General features: G+C 38.5%; 1 protein-coding gene across 2 annotated transcripts in view; it reads left to right on the top strand.

The window, feature by feature from the left end:
• The window catches only part of LYST (lysosomal trafficking regulator), a 606,044-nt gene that overhangs the window by 191,567 nt on the left and 391,190 nt on the right, over window positions 1–23,287 (top strand). For both annotated transcript variants that reach the window (XM_053711082.1, XM_053711081.1), the window contains exon 5: window positions 19,077–20,067. In XM_053711082.1, coding sequence (XP_053567057.1) covers window positions 19,077–20,067 — 991 coding nt within the window. The remainder of the gene's footprint in view (window positions 1–19,076; window positions 20,068–23,287) is intronic.

The raw sequence follows: 23,287 nt of genomic DNA, 5'->3' as shown, positions 1-23,287 counted from the left end.
AGGTTGGGGGCGCAGTCTGGAACTCCCTGAAGGCTCAGGGATCGTGGACTCAGGAGGAGAAACTCCTCCCAATAAATATTCTGGAGTTAAGAGCAATATTCAATGCTCTTCTAGCTTGGCCTCAGTTAGCAACACTGAGGTTCATCAGATTTCAGTCGGACAACATCACGACTGTGGCTTACATCAACCATCAAGGGGGAACCAGGAGTTCCCTAGCGATGTTAGAAGTCTCAAAGATAATTCGCTGGGCAGAGTCTCACTCTTGCCACCTGTCAGCGATCCACATCCCAGGCGTAGAGAACTGGGAGGCGGATTTTCTAAGTCGTCAGACTTTTCATCCGGGGGAGTGGGAACTCCATCCGGAGGTGTTTGCTCAACTGGTCCATCGTTGGGGCAAACCAGAACTGGATCTCATAGCGTCTCGCCAGAACGCCAAGCTTCCTTGTTACGGATCCAGGTCCAGGGACCCGGGAGCAACGCTGATAGATGCTCTAGCAGCTCCTTGGTTCTTCAACCTGGCCTATGTGTTTCCACCGTTTCCTCTGCTCCCTCGACTGATTGACAAAATCAAACAGGAGAGAGCATCAGTGATTCTGATAGCGCCTGCGTGGCCACGCAGGACTTGGTATGCAGACCTAGTGGACATGTCATCTCTTCCACCATGGACTCTGCCTCTGAGGCAGGACCTTCTAATACAAGGTCCTTTCAATCATCCAAATCTAATTTCTCTGAGACTGACTGCATGGAGATTGAACGCTTGATTCTATCAAGGCGTGGCTTCTCCGAGTCAGTCATTGATACCTTAATACAGGCTCGGAAGCCTGTCACCAGGAAAATCTACCATAAGATATGGCGTAAATATCTTTATTGGTGTGAATCCAAGAGTTACTCATGGAGTAAGGTTAGGATTCCTAGGATATTGTCTTTTCTCCAAGAGGGTTTGGACAAAGGCTTATCAGCTGGTTCTTTAAAAGGACAGATCTCTGCTCTGTCTATTCTTTTGCACAAGCGTCTGGCAGAAGTTCCAGACGTCCAGGCATTTTGTCAGGCTTTGGTTAGGATTAAGCCTGTGTTTAAAACTGTTGCTCCCCCGTGGAGCTTAAACTTGGTTCTTAAAGTTCTTCAGGGAGTTCCGTTTGAACCCCTTCATTCCATTGATATTAAACTTTTATCTTGGAAAGTTCTGTTTTTGATGGCTATTTCCTCGGCTCGAAGAGTCTCTGAGTTATCTGCCTTACATTGTGATTCTCCTTTTCTGATTTTTCATTCAGACAAGGTAGTTCTGCGTACCAAACCTGGGTTTTTACCTAAGGTGGTTTCTAACAGGAATATCAATCAAGAGATTGTTGTTCCATCATTGTGTCCTAATCCTTCTTCAAAGAAGGAACGTCTTTTGCATAATCTGGACGTAGTCCGTGCCTTGAAGTTTTACTTACAGGCTACTAAAGATTTTCGTCAAACATCTGCCCTGTTTGTCGTTTACTCTGGACAGAGGAGAGGTCAAAAAGCTTCGACAACCTCTCTCTCCTTTTGGCTTCGGAGCATAATACGCTTAGCCTATGAGACTGCTGGACAGCAGCCCCCTGAAAGGATTACAGCTCATTCTACTAGAGCTGTGGCTTCCACCTGGGCCTTTAAAAATGAGGCTTCTGTTGAACAGATTTGCAAGGCTGCGACTTGGTCTTCGCTTTACAAATTTGACACTTTTGCTTCTTCGGAGGCTGTTTTTGGGAGAAAGGTTCTACAGGCAGTGGTTCCTTCCGTTTAAGTTCCTGCCTTGTCCCTCCCATCATCCGTGTACTTTAGCTTTGGTATTGGTATCCCACAAGTAATGGATGATCCGTGGACTGGATACACTTAACAAGAGAAAACATAATTTATGCTTACCTGATAAATTTATTTCTCTTGTAGTGTATCCAGTCCACGGCCCGCCCTGTCCTTTTAAGGCAGGTCTAAATTTTAATTAAACTACAGTCACCACTGCACCCTATGGTTTCTCCTTTCTCGTCTTGTTTCGGTCGAATGACTGGATATGGCAGTGAGGGGAGGAGCTATATAGCAGCTCTGCTGTGGGTGATCCTCTTGCAACTTCCTGTTGGGAAGGAGAATATCCCACAAGTAATGGATGATCCATGGACTGGATACACTACAAGATAAATAAATTTATCAGGTAAGCATAAATTATGTTTGTTTTTTTTTTGTTTTGTTTTTTTTACAGTTTTTGGGGCAGCTATTTCACATGCTATTAATTATAAATATAGTAATGGCATATTGTGAATCTGCTGGGCCTGTTGGAAAAAAAAACTAATATGTAATTTGTGTGGGTCACTCATTGAAATTTGACTTACAATAGGGTTTCAATGTAGGTAGCTAAAAAAGCTCAAAATTGGCTCAGCACTTGGGTGTAAAAAAGGCTTAGCATCGAAAAAAGGGTTAAGTGTTTTTATTTTAAATTAATAGCACTTTATATGGGAGGGGGGGATCTTATACGTAACCAATGAAACCTTTAAATGAGATATTAAAGTAAAAATTAAACTTTCATGACTCAGAGCATGCAATTTTAAGACACTTTTAAATTCACTTCTATATTCAAATGTACATTGTTCTCTTGATAGCCTTTGTTGAAAATCATATGTAGATATTCTCCAGCACTACTGTGACCTAGCTGGTACTTGGTCGGTACATACATTTGTCTTTTGTCCACTGGCTCACCAGATGTGTTTAGCTAGCTTGCAGCAATGCATTTTTTTTTTTATCATTTATTTATTTCCAACAAAGAGTACAATCAAATAAAATTCCACCTTTACATACCACACAAGGTCGGGTGTAACAGCAACAGAAAAGTATGAAACACAAGATAAATAACAAAAAGAAAGGAATACTTTTCCATAAGTGCATTAACTGACTGGAAAGAAAATACTCTCAAATAGCAAAAATTGTACAAAGTGTTGGACTTTTATGAAGCAAATTGGAACACTATATACCCTACCCACATACAGCCCATTCATACGAATAAAAACATAACACACAAAAAAAAAAAGGGAAGGGGAACTCACTAAATTCTCTCTCAGTAGTTTCAACCTTCCAGTTATCCTATATCCCACCAACACACTTCACCTTATATTTCTCTATAGTTAGTTATCCATTAATGTGGAAAAAGATCTAGGGCTACAAAGTCCATAAAAGAGCTTGAAGACAAAAATGGCGTCAGAATAGCTTTTTGTATAGCTAAGGGGTAGGATTTGATAATTGGAAGCCAACCTGCCATAAAAGTTTTTATTCTCTTTTCTGATATAGTTTCTAGATGAACTGACTCCTGATGGATCTGGGATAATCCAGGAGCTGCAGAGGTTTTCCAATGTTTGAGAATTTGATATCTGACAGCTAGTATAATGGTATTTAGAATGTGGACATGAAAGCCCCTATTGCCGGGAGCATCTAACCAGATTATCTCATCAAGTGATAAAATGATAGTTGACTTGTACTGTATATTAAACCAATATTCCACCTTACGCCATAGTTGTATAATTTTTGGGCAATACCAAAACATATGCAAAATATCAGCCTTGGGTTTATTGCAGCGGGGACAAGTCCTGTTGCAGGTAGAATAAAACTTAGCTAATCTTATGGGGGAGATATTTTAATTATTAATAAGTTTTAAATGAGATTCTCTCCAACTCCTAGGAATTTCACATTTTTTTACATTTATCATGCTACGTTTAATTTTACCAAAATCAATTGAAGGGAAAGAGGGGGTCCAAGATAATGTCAATTTGTCTAAAAGCATTAATGTTTGTTTGGACAGCATTATATCATACATAAGGGAAATGGACGGATTCCCTGATGCAAATTTTTGAAAACATAAATTGAGATCTGACCATGCATTCAATTTACTCATGTCCCATTTACGTGTATTAATAAAATGGGGCACCTGTAGATAAGCGAAAAAATTAGATCTAGGTAGCTGAAAATGTTGAGAAAGGATCCCATAGGAGATTAATTGCCCGTCTTGAGGCAGGATCTGACAAATGTATTTGAGCTCTTTTTCGGCCCACTCTCTAAATACTAATTGTTTAAGCCCAGGAGAAAATTGAGGATTTCCCCTAATCGGTAAGAATGCCGAAAAATGTATAATCTACTTCAAAACTTGTACAGCACTTCTGCCAGGCCGCCACAATATTTCTAATAGAGATTAGAGACAATATCTTATTTGGTAAAAGTTGTAGAGGACAATGTAATATTGCTTTCAAAGCACAAGGAGAAACCATATAAGTCTCCATCTCTAGAGATGACACTAACTCTTTTTCAACAATCCAATCCACCGCCGTTTTAGTTAGACAAACCCAATTGTATAATTTAAAGTTAGGAAAAGCAAGGCCTGCTGCTTCAAAGTTTTGCATAAGTCTATCTAGGGAGATACGTGATTTCCTGTTATTCCAAATAAATTTGGAACAGCAGGAATATAATTTGCGCAAATCCTTATTAAGAATAAAAAGCGGAAGATTCTGAAGGGGATAAAGTAAGCGAGGAAAAATAAATGTCTTTATTAGATTAACGCGCGCCGTAATAGAAAGTGGAAATGTTGTCCATAACTCCAAATCCGATATAACCTTAAGAAATAATGGCGAGAGATTAAGCCGATACCAGTTTTTCGGATTTTTATGTAATATTATACCTAAATATGTTATTGCTTCAACCTCCTTAAATGGATGGTCTTGTAGACTATTTCTGGATTTATTAATCCACATGAGTTCACTTTTATTAAAATTGATTTCTCCTGTTAAGTGTGGTCAGTCCACGGGTCATCATTACTTCTGGGATATTATCTCCTCCCCTACAGGAAGTGCAAGAGGATTCACCCAGCAGAGCTGCTATATAGCTCCTCCCCTCTACGTCACCCCCAGTCATTCTCTTGCACCCAACGAATAGATAGGATGTGTGAGAGGACTGTGGTGATTTAATTAGTTTATTACCTTCAATCAAAAGTTTGTTATTTTATAATAGCACCGGAGTGTGTTATTCATTCTCTGGTAGAATTTGAAGAAGAATCTACCTGAGTTTTTTCTATGATTTTAGCCGGAGTAGTTAAGATCATATTGCTGTTTCTCGGCCATCTGAGGAGAGGTAAACTTCAGATCAGGGGACAGCGGGCAGATTAATCTGCAAAGAGGTATGTAGCAGTTTATTATTTTCTGACATGGAATTGATGAGAAAATCCTGCCATACCGTTATAATGTAAACTCAGCCTTAAATGCAGTAGATGTAGCTGGTATCAGGCTGTCATGTATGTATATTTTACACTTCAGTATTCTGGGGAATGGTACTTCACTGGATTTATACTGTATGCATAGTCTTAACCTAATTTGCAGGGACTTGCAATAGGTTTTAAATAACAATTAATTTATTGAGGTTAAACGTTTTTTTGCTGGCATGTAAAAACGTTTATTTCTCTGAGGTACTGGGTGAAAAAATGTTTTGGGCACTATTTTTTCCACTTGGCAATAGTTTTGTTTAAATTAAAGCAGTTTACTGATCTCTCTCACTGTTATGTGTGAGGGGGAGGGGCCATTTTTGGCGCTTTTACTACGCATCAAAAAACTCAGTCAGAGGTTCATTTTCTTCCTGCATGATCCGGTTCATCTCTACAGAACTCAGGGATCTCCAAAGCTTTTTTTGAGGGAGGTAATCATTCACAGCAGAGCTGTGAAGATTGTAGTTGACTGTGATAAAATACGTTTATTTGTGTATTTTTTCTGCTGCCAGGGTTAGTTATCCTTTGCTAATGGGAACAATCCTTTGCTAAAATTGTATATTTCTTACAAAGATTTGATGCTATAACTTATTTATTTTCAACTGTCATAATTTTTTCTGTGCTTCTTATAGGCACAGTTCGTTTTCATATTATTGTAAATTACTTGAAAAGCATTTCCAAGTTGCTAGTTTATTGCTAGTGTGTTAAACATGTCTGATTCAGAGGAAGATACATGTGCTATATGTGCTAATGCCAAAGTGGAGCCCAATAGAAATTTATGTACTAATTGTATTGATGTTACTTTAAATAAAAGTCAATCTGTACAAACTGAACATATTTCACCTAACAACGAGGGGAGAGTTATGCCGACTAACTCGCCTCACGTGTCAGTACCTGCATCTCCCGCTCGGGAGGTGCGTGATATTGTAGCGCCGAGTACATCTGGGCGGCCATTTCAAATCACATTACAGGATATGGCTACTGTTATGACTGAAGTTTTGGCTAAATTACCAGAACTTAGAGGCAAGCGTGATCACTCTGGGGTGAGAACAGAGTGCGCTGATAATATTAGGGCCATGTCAGACACTGCGTCACAGGTGGCAGAACATGAGGACGGAGAACTTCATTCTGTGGGTGACGGTTCTGATCCAAACAGACTGGATTCAGATATTTCAAATTTTAAATTTAAGCTGGAAAACCTCCGTGTATTACTAGGGGAGGTGTTAGCGGCTCTGAATGATTGTAACACAGTTGCAATACCAGAGAAAATGTGTAGGTTGGATAAATATTTTGCGGTACCGGCGAGTACTGATGTTTTTCCTATACCTAAGAGACTTACTGAAATTGTTACTAAGGAGTGGGATAGGCCCGGTGTGCCGTTCTCACCTCCTCCGATATTTAGAAAAATGTTTCCATTAGACGCCACCACACGGGACTTATGGCAAACGGTCCCTAAGGTGGAGGGAGCAGTTTCTACTTTAGCTAAGCGTACCACTATCCCGGTGGAGGATAGCTGTGCTTTTTCAGATCCAATGGATAAAAAATTAGAGGGTTACCTTAAGAAAATGTTTGTTCAACAAGGTTTTATATTGCAACCTCTTGCATGTATTGCGCCTGTCACGGCTGCAGCAGCATTTTGGTTTGAGTCTCTGGAAGAGACACTTGAATCATCTACACTAGATGAGATTACACTCAAACTTAAAACCCTTAAGTTAGCTAACTCATTTATTTCAGATGCCGTAGTACATTTAACTAAACTTACGGCTAAGAATTCCGGATTTGCCATTCAGGCCCGCAGAGCACTGTGGCTAAAATCCTGGTCAGCTGATGTTACTTCTAAATCTAAATTGCTTAATATACCTTTCAAAGGGCAGACCTTATTCGGGCCCGGGTTGAAGGAGATTATCGCTGACATTACAGGAGGTAAAGGCCATGCCCTGCCTCAGGACAAAGCCAAACCTAGGGCTAGACAGTCTAATTTTCGTTCCTTTCGTAATTTCAAAGCAGGAACAGCATCAACTTCCTCTGCACCAAAACAGGAAGGAGCTGTTGCTCGCTACAGACAAGGCTGGAAACCTAACCAGTCCTGGAACAAGGGCAAGCAGACCAGGAAACCTGCTGCTGCCCCTAAGACAGCATGAATCGAGGGCCCCCGATCCGGGACCGGATCTAGTAGGGGGCAGACTTTCTCTCTTCGCCCAGGCTTGGGCAAGAGATGTTCAGGATCCCTGGGCGTTAGAGATCATATCTCAGGGATACCTTCTGGACTTCAAATCCTCTCCCCCAAGAGGGAGATTTCATCTGTCAAGGTTGTCAACAAACCAAATAAAGAAAGAAGCGTTCCTACGCTGCGTACAAGATCTTTTATTAATGGGAGTGATCCATCCAGTTCCGCGGTCGGAACAAGGACAAGGGTTTTACTCAAATCTGTTTGTAGTTCCCAAAAAAGAGGGAACTTTCAGGCCAATCTTGGATTTAAAGATCCTAAACAAATTCCTAAGAGTTCCATCGTTCAAGATGGAAACTATTCGAACAATTTTGCCCATGATCCAAGAGGGTCAGTACATGACCACAGTGGATTTAAAGGATGCTTACCTTCACATACCGATTCACAGAAATCATTACCGGTATCTAAGGTTTGCCTTTCTAGACAGGCATTACCAGTTTGTAGCTCTTCCATTCGGATTGGCTACGGCTCCAAGAATCTTCACAAAGGTTCTGGGTACTCTTCTGGCGGTACTAAGACCGCGAGGAATTTCGGTAGCTCCGTACCTAGACGACATTCTGATACAAGCTTCAAGCTTTCAAACTGCCAAGTCTCATACAGAGTTAGTACTGGCATTTCTAAGGTCGCATGGATGGAAGGTGAACGAAAAGAAGAGTTCTCTCTTTCCACTCACAAGAGTTCCCTTCTTGGGGACTCTGATAGATTCTGTAGAAATGAAGATTTACCTGACAGAAGACAGGTTAACAAAGCTTCAAAATGCATGCCGTGTCCTTCATTCCATTCAACACCCGTCAGTAGCTCAATGCATGGAGGTGATCGGCTTAATGGTAGCGGCAATGGACATAGTACCTTTTGCACGCCTACATCTCAGACCGCTGCAATTGTGCATGCTAAGTCAGTGGAATGGGGATTACTCAGATTTGTCCCCCACTCTGAATCTGAATCAAGAGACCAGAAATTCTCTTCTATGGTGGCTTTATCGGCCACACCTGTCCAGGGGGATGCCATTCAGCAGGCCAGACTGGACAATTGTAACAACAGACGCCAGCCTACTAGGTTGGGGCGCTGTCTGGAATTCTCTGAAGGCTCAGGGACTATGGAATCAGGAGGAGAGTCTCCTTCCAATAAACATTCTGGAATTGAGAGCAGTTCTCAATGCCCTTCTGGCTTGGCCCCAGTTAACAACTCGGGGGTTCATCAGGTTTCAGTCGGACAACATCACGACTGTAGCTTACATCAACCATCAGGGAGGGACAAGAAGCTCCCTAGCAATGATGGAAGTATCAAAGATAATTCGCTGGGCAGAGTCTCACTCTTGCCACCTGTCTGCAATCTACATCCCGGGAGTGGAGAACTGGGAGGCGGATTTCTTAAGTCGTCAGACTTTTCATCCGGGGGAGTGGGAACTTCATCCGGAGGTCTTTGCCCAGATACTTCGACGTTGGGGCAAACCAGAGATAGATCTCATGGCGTCTCGTCAGAACGCCAAGCTTCCTCGCTACGGGTCCAGATCCAGGGATCCGGGAGCGGTTCTGATAGATGCTTTGACAGCACCTTGGACCTTCGGGATGGCTTGTGTGTTTCCACCCTTCCCGATGCTTCCTCGATTGATTGCCAGAATCAAACAGGAGAGAGCATCAGTGATTCTAATAGCACCTGCATGGCCAAGCAGGACTTGGTATGCAGATCTAGTGGACATGTCATCCTGTCCGCCTTGGTCTCTACCTCTGAAACAGGACCTTCTGATCCAGGGTCCATTCAAACATCAAAATCTAACTTCTCTGAAGCTGACTGCTTGGAAATTGAACGCTTGATTTTATCAAAACGTGGTTTTTCTGAGCCAGTTATTGATACCTTAATACAGGCTAGGAAGCCTGTTACCAGAAGGATTTACCATAAAATATGGCGTAAATTCTTATATTGGTGCGAATCCAAGAGTTACTCATGGAGTAAGGTTAGGATTCCAAGGATATTGGCTTTTCTACAAGAAGGTTTAGAAAAGGGGTTATCAGCTAGTTCTTTAAAGGGACAGATTTCAGCTCTGTCCATTCTTTTACACAAACGTCTGTCAGAAGTTCCGGACGTTCAAGCTTTTTGTCAGGCTTTAGCTAGGATCAAGCCTGTGTTTAAAACTGTTGCTCCGCCATGGAGTTTGAACTTAGTTCTTAATGTTTTACAGGGTGTTCCGTTTGAACCCCTTCATTCCATTGATATCAAGTTGTTATCTTGGAAAGTTCTGTTTTTAATGGCTATTTCCTCGGCTCGAAGAGTTTCTGAGTTATCTGCCCTACATTGTGATTCTCCTTATCTGATTTTTCATTCAGACAAGGTAGTTCTGCGTACTAAACCTGGGTTCCTACCTAAGGTGGTCACTAACAGGAATATCAATCAAGAGATTGTTGTTCCATCTTTGTGTCCTAATCCTTCCTCGAAGAAGGAACGTCTGCTACACAATCTAGATGTAGTCCGTGCCCTGAAATTTTATCTACAGGCAACTAAGGATTTTCGTCAAACGTCTTCCCTGTTTGTCGTTTATTCTGGTCAGAGGAGAGGTCAAAAAGCTTCGGCTACCTCTCTCTCTTTTTGGCTTCGTAGCATAATACGATTAGCCTATGAGACTGCTGGACAGCAGCCTCCTGAAAGAATTACAGCTCATTCTACTAGAGCTGTGGCTTCCACTTGGGCCTTTAAGAATGAGGCTTCTGTTGAACAGATTTGCAAGGCTGCAACTTGGTCTTCTCTTCATACTTTTTCCAAATTTTACAAATTTGACACTTTTGCTTCTTCGGAGGCTGTTTTTGGGAGAAAGGTTCTTCAGGCAGTGGTTCCCTCCGTATAAAGAGCCTGCCTGTCCCTCCCGTCATCCGTGTACTTTTGCTTTGGTATTGGTATCCCAGAAGTAATGATGACCCGTGGACTGACCACACTTAACAGGAGAAAACAAAATTTATGCTTACCTGATAAATTCATTTCTCCTGTAGTGTGGTCAGTCCACGGCCCGCCCTGTTTTTTATCGCAGGCTAAAAAATTTTTTGGATTATACTCCAGTCACCACTACACCCTTGGGCTTCTCCTTTCTCGTTGGTCCTTTGGTCGAATGACTGGAGGTGACGTAGAGGGGAGGAGCTATATAGCAGCTCTGCTGGGTGAATCCTCTTGCACTTCCTGTAGGGGAGGAGATAATATCCCAGAAGTAATGATGACCCGTGGACTGACCACACTACAGGAGAAATGAATTTATCAGGTAAGCATAAATTTTGTTTTTGTAGCCCGCAAATGAACTGAACTCGTCTAAACATTGTAATGCGGTTGGAATTGAATGAGAGGAATTCTTTAAAAATAACAGTAAATCATCTGCGTACAGCAGGATCTTAAGAGTATAGGAGCCCATACTGATTCCCTCTAAAACATTTCTTAAACGAGTAGCTAAGGGTTCCAATGCCAGGTTAAATAAGAGGGGAGACAACGGGCAACCCTGCCTTGTTCCACGTCCTAGGATGATTTTTTGAGAGAGATGACCATTAACAATAAGAAACGAGATTGGTTTTCTATAGATTTTCTGAATAAATTGCAAGAATTGATTCTTAAAGCCAAATTCCTGTAGTACTCAAGTAACTAAATGGGCCCATGAGATAGCATTGAATGCCTTTTCGGCATCTAAAGAAAGAATCGCGCAATCATTTACCAAATTCTTTTTTTCCTTCTCATTTAAATAATGAAAGTAATCCAGAAAAGTCACTATTTTCCGTATATTCTTAATGGATGTCCTAGATCTCATAAAACCGGTTTGATCTGTATGAATAATGTTACCCAGCAATAAGGAGAGCCTATCAGATATAATAGCCATCAAAATTTTATAATCTGTGTTCAACACAGATATGGGCCTGTAAGAGGCTGGTTCTTCCGGATTTTTACCTTTTTTAAGAATTAACGTAATGTTGGCAGCTGAGAAGTAAGAAGAGATGGGACTATCTGACTGGAAGTAGCTATTAAACAACCTTTCCAATATAGGAATGATTTCTGGGGCTAGTATCCTATAAAATTCTATCGGAAGGGAATCTGGGCCAGGAGCCTTATTTAATCGCATCTTATCTAACATTTTTTTAATTTCATCTGCCTCAATTGGAGCATTAAGAGATATCAAATCCTCTTCCTGAATTTGAGGTAGCTTTATTTTTTACTTATCCTGACTAGAATATAGTTTCTGATAGTAAGTAAACAGGACTCTACTAATTTCCCTTGAATCCGTATGGCAAACATCATTTTCTTTCATAGCCAAAATATAATTCTTTTTCTTTCTATTTTTTATTAGTTTTGCTAGATGTTTAGTTGAGTCGCCATAAAGACCTCTAAATTGACTGTTAATTTTTTATTCTTCAATTTGAGATTTCTGTTTTAAAAAGACATCTCTTTCTCTTCTCGCCTCCTGGTATTTATTCCAATTACTTATGGAACGCTCCTCGGAAAGTTTCCTATAAGAGTTTCTAACCCTGTTAGATAACTGGAGTTCTCGAGCCCTAGCCTTTTTTTTTTACTATTTATTAGATAACTCATAATTTCACCTCGTAGGACAGCCTTAGCCGCTTCCCAGAAAATCTCAATTCTATCGAGGTAAGCAATGTTATGTGTACAGTAGTCCTTCCATTTCTGCTTAAGCCAATTAGAAAATCTGGGATTATTCAAAAGATATCGCGGGAAATATAGGGATTCCGTTCTTTTTGAGAAATTAGATGAGGAGGGAAAAGTTAGGTAAATTATTGCATGATCGGATATCAATATGTCACCAATTCCTGAAATAGTTTGAGCAATCGATAGAGATTCTGATATTAAAAACAGATCGATCCTAGAAAAGGTTCTATGAGCTCTGGATTCACATGTAAATGTCAAAGAATCTGGGTGTTTAACTCTCCAGATATCCACCAGTTTTAGCTTTGTACAAAACGTTCTAAAATATTTGGCAACTTTTTTGTATTCTTTAGCATCTGTATTGCAGAACCTATCTAATTCTGGGAATAGTGTCATATTAAAATCCCCTGCTAGGATGAGATTCTCCCCTATGTAGGGAAAGATCTTAATTTTTATTTTTTCCCAGAAGCTTTTACTGTTTTTATTGGGCCCATACACATTACATAGGACATATACCACCTGATTGATCTGAATTTGGAGTATTATATATCTAGCCTCTGGATCTTTCTCTATGTGTAAAATTTTGTAATCAAGGTCTTTATGCAACAAAAACGCTACTCCACATTTCCTATCAATACTTGCGGCGGCTACAACTTCACCCACCCACTTAATTTTGAGCTTTACAGCTTCTATGTCAGTAAGATGGGTTTCTTGAATATAGAAGATATCTGGTCTCTTTTTAGCAAGGGTTTTAATTATAAGTTTTCTCTTCATGGGGGAGGATATACCTCCTACATTCCAAGAAAGTATATTTACTCCAGTCATTTCATCAGAACTAAATTTTTTGGCTCAATCATTTCTCCCTTTCCTAAGATCTGGATTTAGCAATATTCCCATATTCTCCTGAGCGAGGAGAGAGATAAAAAAAAGAGAAAAAAATATATATAACTCCCCCAAGCACAAGCCTCATTCATCAACATACATACTACACATGACCTGGCAGACATTAACCTAGTCATGATAAAGCATGACTCCGCTTTATCAATTTTCATTTTGGAATTTTTAAACTAATAAACTTTTTGATATCTGCGATTTCCTGGAAGGCAAGTATAGAATCCCTATCTTCCACTACTACCTTAGCCGGGTAGACCATACGAGCTTTAAATCCATTATTTATTAGCTGTGAGCAAAATGGGGCCATTAACTTCCTCTTCATGGACGTCTCGTTGGAGAAGTCCTGGAAGAGTAAGATCTTGTTATTGCCCAGCTGAAGGGGACTATTCTTTCTAAAAAGTTTCAATAATTCCAATTTATCTTGGAACTTTAATACTTTGAATATGCACATTCTGCTCCTTGCTACACTGTTGGACTGTGTTCTCTTAGGGCCTATCCTGTGTGCTCTTTCTATTATTAAAGGTAAAGACTCTGCTGACATTCCTAACGCTAGAGGTAATTCAAAGGAGGTGAATTTCATTAAATCCTCATATTCTATAGTTTCTGGAAGACCCACAATACGTATGTTATTACGCCTGGAGCGATCTTTCATGTCCTCCAGGCGCAATTGCATATTTTGGATTGTGGTATCCTGCCTTTGAATAATTACTTCCTGCGCATTTACACGGTCTTCAAGGTCAGAAATTCTGTCCTCTGCTTCACCAATTCTAGCAGAAAACTGCCTGACTTCGGTGGAGAGAGTCGCCAGTTCAGTAGCCATACCCGCAATTTCATTTTTAATCACTTCAAATTGAGGCTAATTCACTTAATGTGGAATCAAGACTAATATCATTTGGTTTAGATTTTTTATCTTTTACTTTGGCAGGCATCACCGGTGAGTTTTTTTTCGTCAGTGTGACAAATTTTTCCATAAATTAATCTGAATTTATAAAGTGTACCCCCAGCTAGGGGGAAAAAAAAAGAAAGTAAAAAGTGAAATAGGCCTGTCAAGGTAGTTATACAAGCTAAATTTTTCCACCAGAGAAATGCTCCTCCTTTTTTTTTTTTTTTTTTTTTTTTTTTATATATATATATATTGCTCTATAAAAAAGACATATGAATGTTTCCTAGTTTAGCCACTAGAAAAAATAGACTATGCACAGTGTTTGCACGTAACAATCTCTCCCAGAAAAAAAAAAAATATATAAATCCTAAAGAGCGATGAACCACAGTGTAAAATTTTTTTTTTTTTTTAAAGTCAGCTGTGTTTTTAACCCTTATATATCAATGCAGAAAGGAAATTTTGCAGGTTACAAAAGTTGTCTAAATCATAACAAGTCAGCCTAACAAGCAAAAAAATAGCAAATATTACTTCATTATCAGGTTCAGCATAGAAAAACAGAAGTATAACCTAAATTGGCATTTGTAACACATTCTAGCATATAGATAAACCCTATGTTTAACATGCATACATTGCAGGAGGTGTAAAAGTAACGTATAGTGATAACATGCAAACACATGAACTATGTTCAAACGAAAACTTTGGATTTTACATATGCCAGAGAGATATCCTTAGGATCTTCAAGGATACGAGTTCTTATGTCTCTTAATCAGCTGGTTTTAAAAATAAATTATCGGATTTCCCTCTTTGTTTCACCTTTATCCTTTACTTTTTCCTTTTCCTCCAATCTTTCCTTTTCCCATTAGGTATACAAAGAGAGTCATCTCATGATAGATAGGTTACTGTAGAATTTTACTACAGTTAACAAGGTAACCAAGAAGGGCAAGCACACACACAAAGAAAACAAAGAACAAGGTGACCTAGATCACTATGTGAGCAGTTTATCCGGCAAAGAGCATGTTAATGATAAACAGATGATCCCTTTGATAACTAACTGTCTCTCTTCAGACCTGCCGGTCCAGCATAGCTATCGATAGAAAGGAGAGGCAATAACCAAAGCAGCAATGCATTTATGCACTGGAGCTGCCTTTAACTATGTGTTAAAAGGACACTGAACCCAATTTTTTTCTTTTGTGATTCAGATAGAGCAGGCAATTTTAAGTAACTTTCTCATTTACTCCTATTATCAAATTTTCTTAATTCTCTTGGTATCTTTATTTGAAAAGCAAGAATGTAAGTTTAGATGCCGGCCCATTTTTGGTGTACAACCTGGGTTGTTCTTGCTGATTGGTGGATAAATTCACCCATCAATAAACAAGTGCTGTCCAAATTGGCTGGCTCCTTGGCTTAGATGCCTTCTTTTTCAAATAAAGAAAGCAAGAGAACGAAGAAAAATTGATAATAGGAGTAAATTAGAAAGTTGCTTAAAATTGCATGCTCTATCTGAATCATGAAAGAAATAATTTGGGTTCAGTGTCCCTTTAATCCCTTGTCAGGGGTTAAACACATACGGCTAGATTACGAGTTTTGCGGTAAAGAGGGGTGCGGTGCTAACTTGCACGTTATTGTCACTGCTCACTTCCCTACAGCGCTGGTATTACAGGTTTTCCTAAACCCAGCGTTAACAGGCAAGAAATGAGCGTAGAGCAAAATTGAGCTCCATACCACATTCCAATACCAGCGCTGCTTAAGTCAGGGGTGAGCTGGTTGTATGTGCTTGTGCACGATATCCCCATAGACATCAATGGGGAGAGCTGTCTGAAAAAAAGCCCAATACCTGTGATAAAGCAGCGTAAAGCTCCGTAACGCAGCCCCATTGATTCCTATGGGGAAACACCCCGAGTCTAAACACCCCTAATCTTACACTTATTAACCCCTAATTTGTCGCCGCTGACACCTGCATTATACTTATTAACCCCTAATCTGCTGCTCCCAACATCGCCGACACCTACATTATATTTATTAACCCCTAATATTCCGCCGCAACCTACCTACATTTATTAACCCCTAATCTGTCGCCCCAACGTCGCCGCCACTATAATAAACATATTAACCCCTAAACCGCCGTACTCCCGCCTCACAAACACTAGTTAAATATTAACCCCTAATCTGCCGCCCCAACATCGCCGCCACCTACCAAAATTTATTAACCCCTAATCTGCTGCCCCAACGTCGCTGCCACTATACTAAAGTTATTAACCCCTAAACCTAAGTCTAACCCTAACCCTCACTAACTGAAATATAATTAAAATAAATCTAAATAAAACCTACTATTAATAACTAAATAATTCCTATTTAAAACTAAATACTTACCTGTAAAAATAAAACCTAAGATAGATACAATGTAAATATTAGTTATATTGTAGCTAGCTTATGTTTTATTTTTATTTTACAGGTAAGTTTGTATTTATTTTAACTAGGTAGAATAGTTACTAAATAGTTATTAACTATTTACTAACTACCTAGCTAAAATAAATATAAATTTACCTGTAAAATAAAACCTAACCTGTCTTACACTAACACCTAACCTTACACTGCAATTAAATAAATTACCTAAATTAAATACAATTAACTAAATTAACTACAAATACCTAAATTACAAAAAACAAGCAAACACTAAATTACAAAAAATAAAAAACAAATTACAATATATTTAAACTAATTACACCTAATCTAATAGCCCTATAAAAATAAAAAAGCCCCAAAGAAATCGGCTCTTTTATCTGTAAAAAAAATACAAACAACCCCCCAACAGTAAACCCACCACCCACACAACCAACCCCCCAAATAAAACCCAAACTAAAAAAACCTAAGCTCCCCATTGCCCTTAAAAGGGCATTTAGCTCTATTGCTGCCCAAACCCTAATCTAAAACTAAAACCCACCCAATAAACCCTTAAAAAAAACCTAACACTAACCCCCCGAAGATCCACTTAGTTTTGAAGAGCCGACATCCATCGTCAACGAAACCGGGAGAAGTCCTCAACGAAGCCGGGAGAAGTCTTCATCTAAGCCAGGAGAAGTGGTCCTCCAGACGGGCAGAAGTCTTCATCCAGACGGCATCTTCTATCTTCATCCATCTGGCGAGGAGCGGGTCCAACTTCAAGACATCCGGCACGGAGCATCCTCTTCTTACGACAACTCCCGATGAATGAAGGATCCTTTAAGTGATGTCATCCAAGATGGCGTCCCTTAGATTCTGATTGGCTTATAGAGTTCTATCAGACAATCGGAATTAAAGGGACAGTCAAGTCCAAAAAAAACTTTAATTTTTCAAATAGGGCATGTCATTTTAAACAACTTTCCAATTTACTTTTATCAACAATTTTGCTTTGTTCTCTTGGTATTCTAGTTGAAAGCAAACCTAGGAAGGCTCATATGATAATTTCTAAGCCCTTGAAGACTGCCTCTATTTTATTTACTTTTCACAGCAGGGGAGAGCTAGCTCATGTAGGCCATATAGATAACATTGTGATAACGCCTGTGGCTAGTGGCAGACACTGCACTAATTGGGTAAAATGCAAGTCAATAGATAATATCTAAAAGTCATGTGATTAGGGGCGGTCAGAAGATGCTTAGATACAAGTTAGTCACAGAAGTAAAAAGTGTATTAATATAACTGTGTTGGTTTTGCAAAACTGGGGAATGGGTAATAAAGGGATTATCTATCTTTTTAAACAACAAAAATTCTGGTGTTGACTGTCCCTTTAAGGTTAAAAAAATCCAATTGGCTGCTGCAATCAGCCAATAGGATTGAACTTCAATCCTATTGGCTGATCCAATCAGCCAATAGGATTGAGCTCGCATTCTATTGGCTGTTCCAAAGATTGAAGTTCAATCCTATTGGCTGATTGGATCAGCCAATATAATTTTTTCAACCTTAATTCCGGGTGAGCTTAGGTTTTTTTTAGTTAGGGTTTTATTTTGGGGGTTGGTTGTGTGGGTCGTGGGTTTTACTGTTGGGGGGTTGTTTGTATTTTTTTTACAGGTAAAAGATCTGATTTCTTTGGGGCAATGCCCCGCAAAAGGCCCTTTTAAGGGCTATTGGTAGTTTAGTTTAGGCTAGGGTTTTTTTTTATTTTGGGGGGCTTTTTTTATATTGATAGGGCTATTTAGATTACGTGTAATTAGTTTAAATATCTTGTAATTTGTTTTTTATTTTGTGTAATTTAGTGTTTGTTTTTTTGTAATTTAGGTATTTGTATTTAATTTAGTTAATTCTATTTAAATTAGGAAATGTATTTAATTGTAGTGTAAGGTTAGGTGTTAGTGTAATACAGGTTAGGTTTATCTTACAGGTAAATTTGTATTTATTTTTAGTTAATAACTATTTAGTAACTATTCTACCTAGTTAAAATAAATACAAACTTACCTGTAAAATAAAACATAAGCTAGCTACAATATAACTAATATTTACATTGCATCTAGATTAGGTTTTATTTTTACAGGTAAGTATTTAGTTTTAAATAGGAATTATTTAGTTATTAATAGTTTTTATTTAGATTTATTTTAATTATATTTAATAATTTTATTTTAGTGTTTGCGATGCGGGAGGGCCTCGGTTTAGGGGTTAATATTTAGTTTATGGGTGTTAGTGTACTTTTTTAACACTTTAGTTATGAGTTTTATGCTACAGCTTTGTAGTGTAAAACTCATAACTACTGATTTTAGAATGCGTTACGAATCTTGCGGGATAGGCTGTACCGCTCACTTTTTGGCCTCCAAAAAAAGCTTGTAATATCGGCGCTATGGAAGTCCCATTGAAAAAAGACTTTACGAAAATTGCGTAAGTTAATTTGCGGTACGGCCAAAAAAGTGTGCGGGACAGCTGTACCTACAAGACTCGTAATAGCAGCGGTAGTGAAAAAACACGTAATCTAGATTAGTTATTTAAAAACAATAGTACAGTATTCAGTTCTAACATATAAGAACATTTTCTTTTTGCACTTTTATGTCTCTTTAATTCTTTACTAGTTTATTTTCACATTTTTTAAAACGAAATTAAAGGCACTGTATATAGATATTATGTTTTTTATATGACGTACGGCGGCATAACTATATATCTATACTAAATAAATATTACTTTGCAAATCTTTTGAAATTTCTGGGAAATAACATTTCATTCTTTTTTTAAAACAGGGTAATACGAGAAATATTTTTAAGCTCCAATGGATTAAATCAATTGACTGAACTCAATTATTTAGACTCTGTAAGATGTCTATGTTTGAAAGTATTTGAAACACTTATAGTTTGCCTTGATGAGCAACATACTGATTATTTAACAGCTGAATCAGACAATAATATCAATGACCAAAGCGAACTCTCATCAGACTGCAGTGTTCTTCATCAAACGCGGCAGCCATGTTCAGAGGCTTCTCAGAGTTTGCGGAAGTTCTATGCTGAACTGAAAGACGCTTCTCCAAAGAAAAAGAAAGATGTGAATCAAAATATAAACACCATTAATCTCTTTCTTTGTTTGGCCTTTTTATGTGTGAGCAAAGAGGCAGAATCTGACCTCGAATCCACAAATGAATCTGAAGATACGTCTGGTTATGATAGTACAGCAAGTGAACCCTTGAGTAACATTTTACCAAAACTCCCCATTGAAAGCCTGGTCTTACCATCTGTAGAACAGACGCATAGAGCTGCAGATATCTGGACAATGTGTTACAGATTATACCTATCAAGCCAAGTGTTTCAGAAGCAGTTTCACAAACTTGGTGGCTTTGAACTTTGCCATAGACTTGTAATAATGATTATCCAAAAACTTTCCAAGTCAAAGGAAGATATCAAAAAGAAAAATCTGTCTACACTTAATCCTGATAAATTAAACATAACCGTACCAGAGACCTCATACATGGAACCATGTGACAAAAGAGAACCATTCCATGACGGCAATGTGGTTATACCTGAAATGCTTATTCCTGGTAAACATCTGCAAACAGATGATCAAGTTGTGTCAACTGAGTTTTCACCAACTAAAAGAAGAAATCTTACTGCTGCAGCTTTACCTGATCTTGAGAAAGAGTGGTCAGTCCAAATAGTAAGATTGTTTGAAGCCTTGTTAGCAATATGTCTTCATAGCGCAAGTACCAGTCAACAGAAGGTGGAAACTGAAACCTCTTCCCAGGTAAATTGAATTTTGTATTTTAAACTGAATTAAACTGTTATTTGATTTGTTTTAAAGGGATATGAAATCCAATTTTTTTATTTCATGATTCAGAAAGAGCATGCAATTTTATGCAAAAATGGGCTGGTGTCCTGTCGGGAAAAAAAACTACCTTGTCGAGATTTTTTACCTCGACATGCGTATGCTCAGGATTATGTAATCGCACTCCACATATATTAAAAATGAATGTCTAGAAATGCGATTATGTAATGAGCAGCATGCGCACAAAGGAGGTAGCAAATCTCAACAAGGAAATTGTTCTGTTGGATTTTGATGCGGCCACGAACATGTATGCATGCGCAGTTCAATTTACATCTTTAAAGCGTGTTCCACATTATATTTCTCTCTCTCACTCACTCACTCACTCACTCACTCTCTCACTCACTCACTCAAAAAAGTGTCAGCTTTATTGGATGACTTTTCAGAGACTGATCGTCTCATTGGATCAAAGTCGATCAGTCTCTGAAACGTCATCCAATAAAGTTGACACTTTTTTGAGTGAAAATCCTGAGAGTGCATCTTTTGTGCCTTGACTATCCTTGGCTTATTTGCACCCAGGTGGTTGGAAGGGAGGATTCATTTTGTTGTACTTTCACTGCACGTGCTCCCTTCAATCTTCTATACATACACACATATATATATATATATATATATATATATATATATATATATATATATATAATTTTTATATGAAATTTTTATTTCTATGTTTTATCTGTATCGTTGTCACATTCAATTTCAGGCTCCGTCTTCATTCTCCTCCTAGCATTGTTCTATTTAAGGTGAAATTATATTCAGGCTGAGGTCACACAGATTCTCACCCCCCCCCTTCCTCATCCCAAGCTTCACCCAAACCCCAAACTTCCTGAGTTAAGCTTCTGTTGAGATTTAACCCCTGCATTTATGTGGAACATGCTTTCAAGATGTAAATTGAACTGCGTATGCGTGCATGTCCTTGGCCGCATCAAAATCCGACAGAACAATTTCCTTGTTGAGTTTTGCTACCCTCTTAGTGCTCATGCTGCTCATTACATAATCACATTCCAGACATTCCTTTTTAAAACATGTGTAGTGCGATTACGTAATAATTATGTGACTGGTAGCAAAATTTGACAAAACACCGGTTCCTAAGCTTATACATTCCTGCTTTTTTAAATAAAGATACCAAGAGTACAAAGTAAATTTGATAATTAGAGTAAGTTAGAAAATCTCTTAAAATTGCATGCTCTATCTGAATTATTTAAGAAAAAAATTGGGTTTAATATCCCTTTATATATATATATATATATATATATATATATATATATATATATATATATATATATATATATATATATATATATATATATATATATATATATATATAATGTGCAACATATTTGTTGTGATGTAAAAAAGGTTGCAAACTGACATCTTTAATTTTTTTAATTGAAGCCCATTGTCAGAACTTTCCAATTTACTTTTATCATCAAATTTGCTTTTTTCTCTTGGTATTCTTTTTTGAAATATAAACCTAGGTAGGCACGTATGCTGATTTTAAAGCCCTTGAAGGCCACCTTTTATCTCAGTGTATTTCAGTAGTTTTTTTACAGCTAGACAGCGCTAGTTCATGTGTGCCATATAGAGAACAGTATGCTCACACCTGTGATGTTACTTATGAGAGGGCACTGATTGGCTAAAATGCAAGTCTGTCAAAAGAACTGAGCTAAGGGGGCAGTCTGCAGAGGCTTAGATACAAGGTAATCACAGAGGTATAAAGTAAATTAATATAACCGTGTTTGTTATGTAAAACTGGGGATTTGGTAATAAAATGGATTATCTATTTTTTAATAACAATTCTGGAGTAGGCTGAATTCAGAGTTTGGATTTTGCAGATAAATATAATATGCTGCATTTCATGGTTGAAAGTTCAATTTCCCCTTAGAATATCACTTCCATATTCACATGCACATTCATGTGGTGCACATTATAAAATGATCAGAGGGAACAAGGCAGCTATTTTATGTGCCCTTTTTTAACAAATTTTATTCTCTAAATGTCATGTTTAACTGCTAATAAACTATGATAATTGATGTTAATAGAACCTTTTATAAATTATCTTTAGATCTTATTTGGCATAGCAGAAAAGCAGTGAAGAAATTTAAAAATATATTTTTATTCTTAAAAGGGAAGAGTCCACAGCTGCATTCATTACTTTTGGGAATTCAGAACCTGGCCACCAGGAGGAGGCAAAGACACCCCAGCCAAAGGCCTCTAGTTATCAACGTGTCTACTTACCTGCCATCGCCGGCCCCAGTACGCCCGCCTAAGCTCGCCTACCATTGCCGCCGCGGACCTGAATACGCTCTCCAAAGTTATCAATAAATCTGTCAAAAATCTGCGCACCAAGTACGGGGCGATGAGCAGCGGACTGTGATAGTTATCACTCATCCGATCTCGCTGCTCTTTGGCTTTTTTACAGCTTTATTGACAAGCTGTCACTAAGCACCCACACTAACTATACTGTTCTACCCCCTATACCGGCGCCCCCGCAACTAAATAAAGTTATTAACCCCTAAACCGCCACTCCTAGACCCCGCCGCAACGCTTATAAATGTATTAACCCCTAAATCGCCGCTCCCAGAGCCCGCCGCCACCTACATAATACCTAGTAACCCCTATCCTGCCCCCCTATACCGCCGCCACCTATAATAAATTTATTAACCCCTATCCTGCCTATCTCATACCCCGCCGCAACTAAATAAATTGTTTAACCCCTAAACTGCCACTCCCGGACCCCGCCGCCACCTATATTAAACTTATTAACCCCTAATCTGCCCCCCCCTACACCGTCGCCACCTATAATAAATTTATTAACCCCTATCCTGCCCCCCCCCCCTACACCGCCGCCACTAAAATAAAATTATTAACCCCTAACCCCCCCTAACTTAAATATTAATTAAATACAGCTAAATATTATAACTCTTATTAACTAAATTAATCCTATTTAAAAATAAATACTCACATTTTAATGAGGTTATTTAAGCTTAACTGGAGCTTTTTGAAAGTATTTTAGATTTGTATAGGTTGAACTCGATGGACTTCAGTCTTTTTTCAACCTTATCTACTATGTTACTATGTATGTTACCTTTAAAATAAACCCTAATATAGCTACAATATAAATAATAATTGAACTTCAATC

The sequence above is a fragment of the Bombina bombina genome, chromosome 4 (assembly GCF_027579735.1).
Source record: "Bombina bombina isolate aBomBom1 chromosome 4, aBomBom1.pri, whole genome shotgun sequence".
Lineage (NCBI taxonomy): Eukaryota > Metazoa > Chordata > Amphibia > Anura > Bombinatoridae > Bombina > Bombina bombina.
Note: the sequence above shows the minus strand (reverse complement) of the source record. Positions and strands in the feature narration are given on the sequence as shown.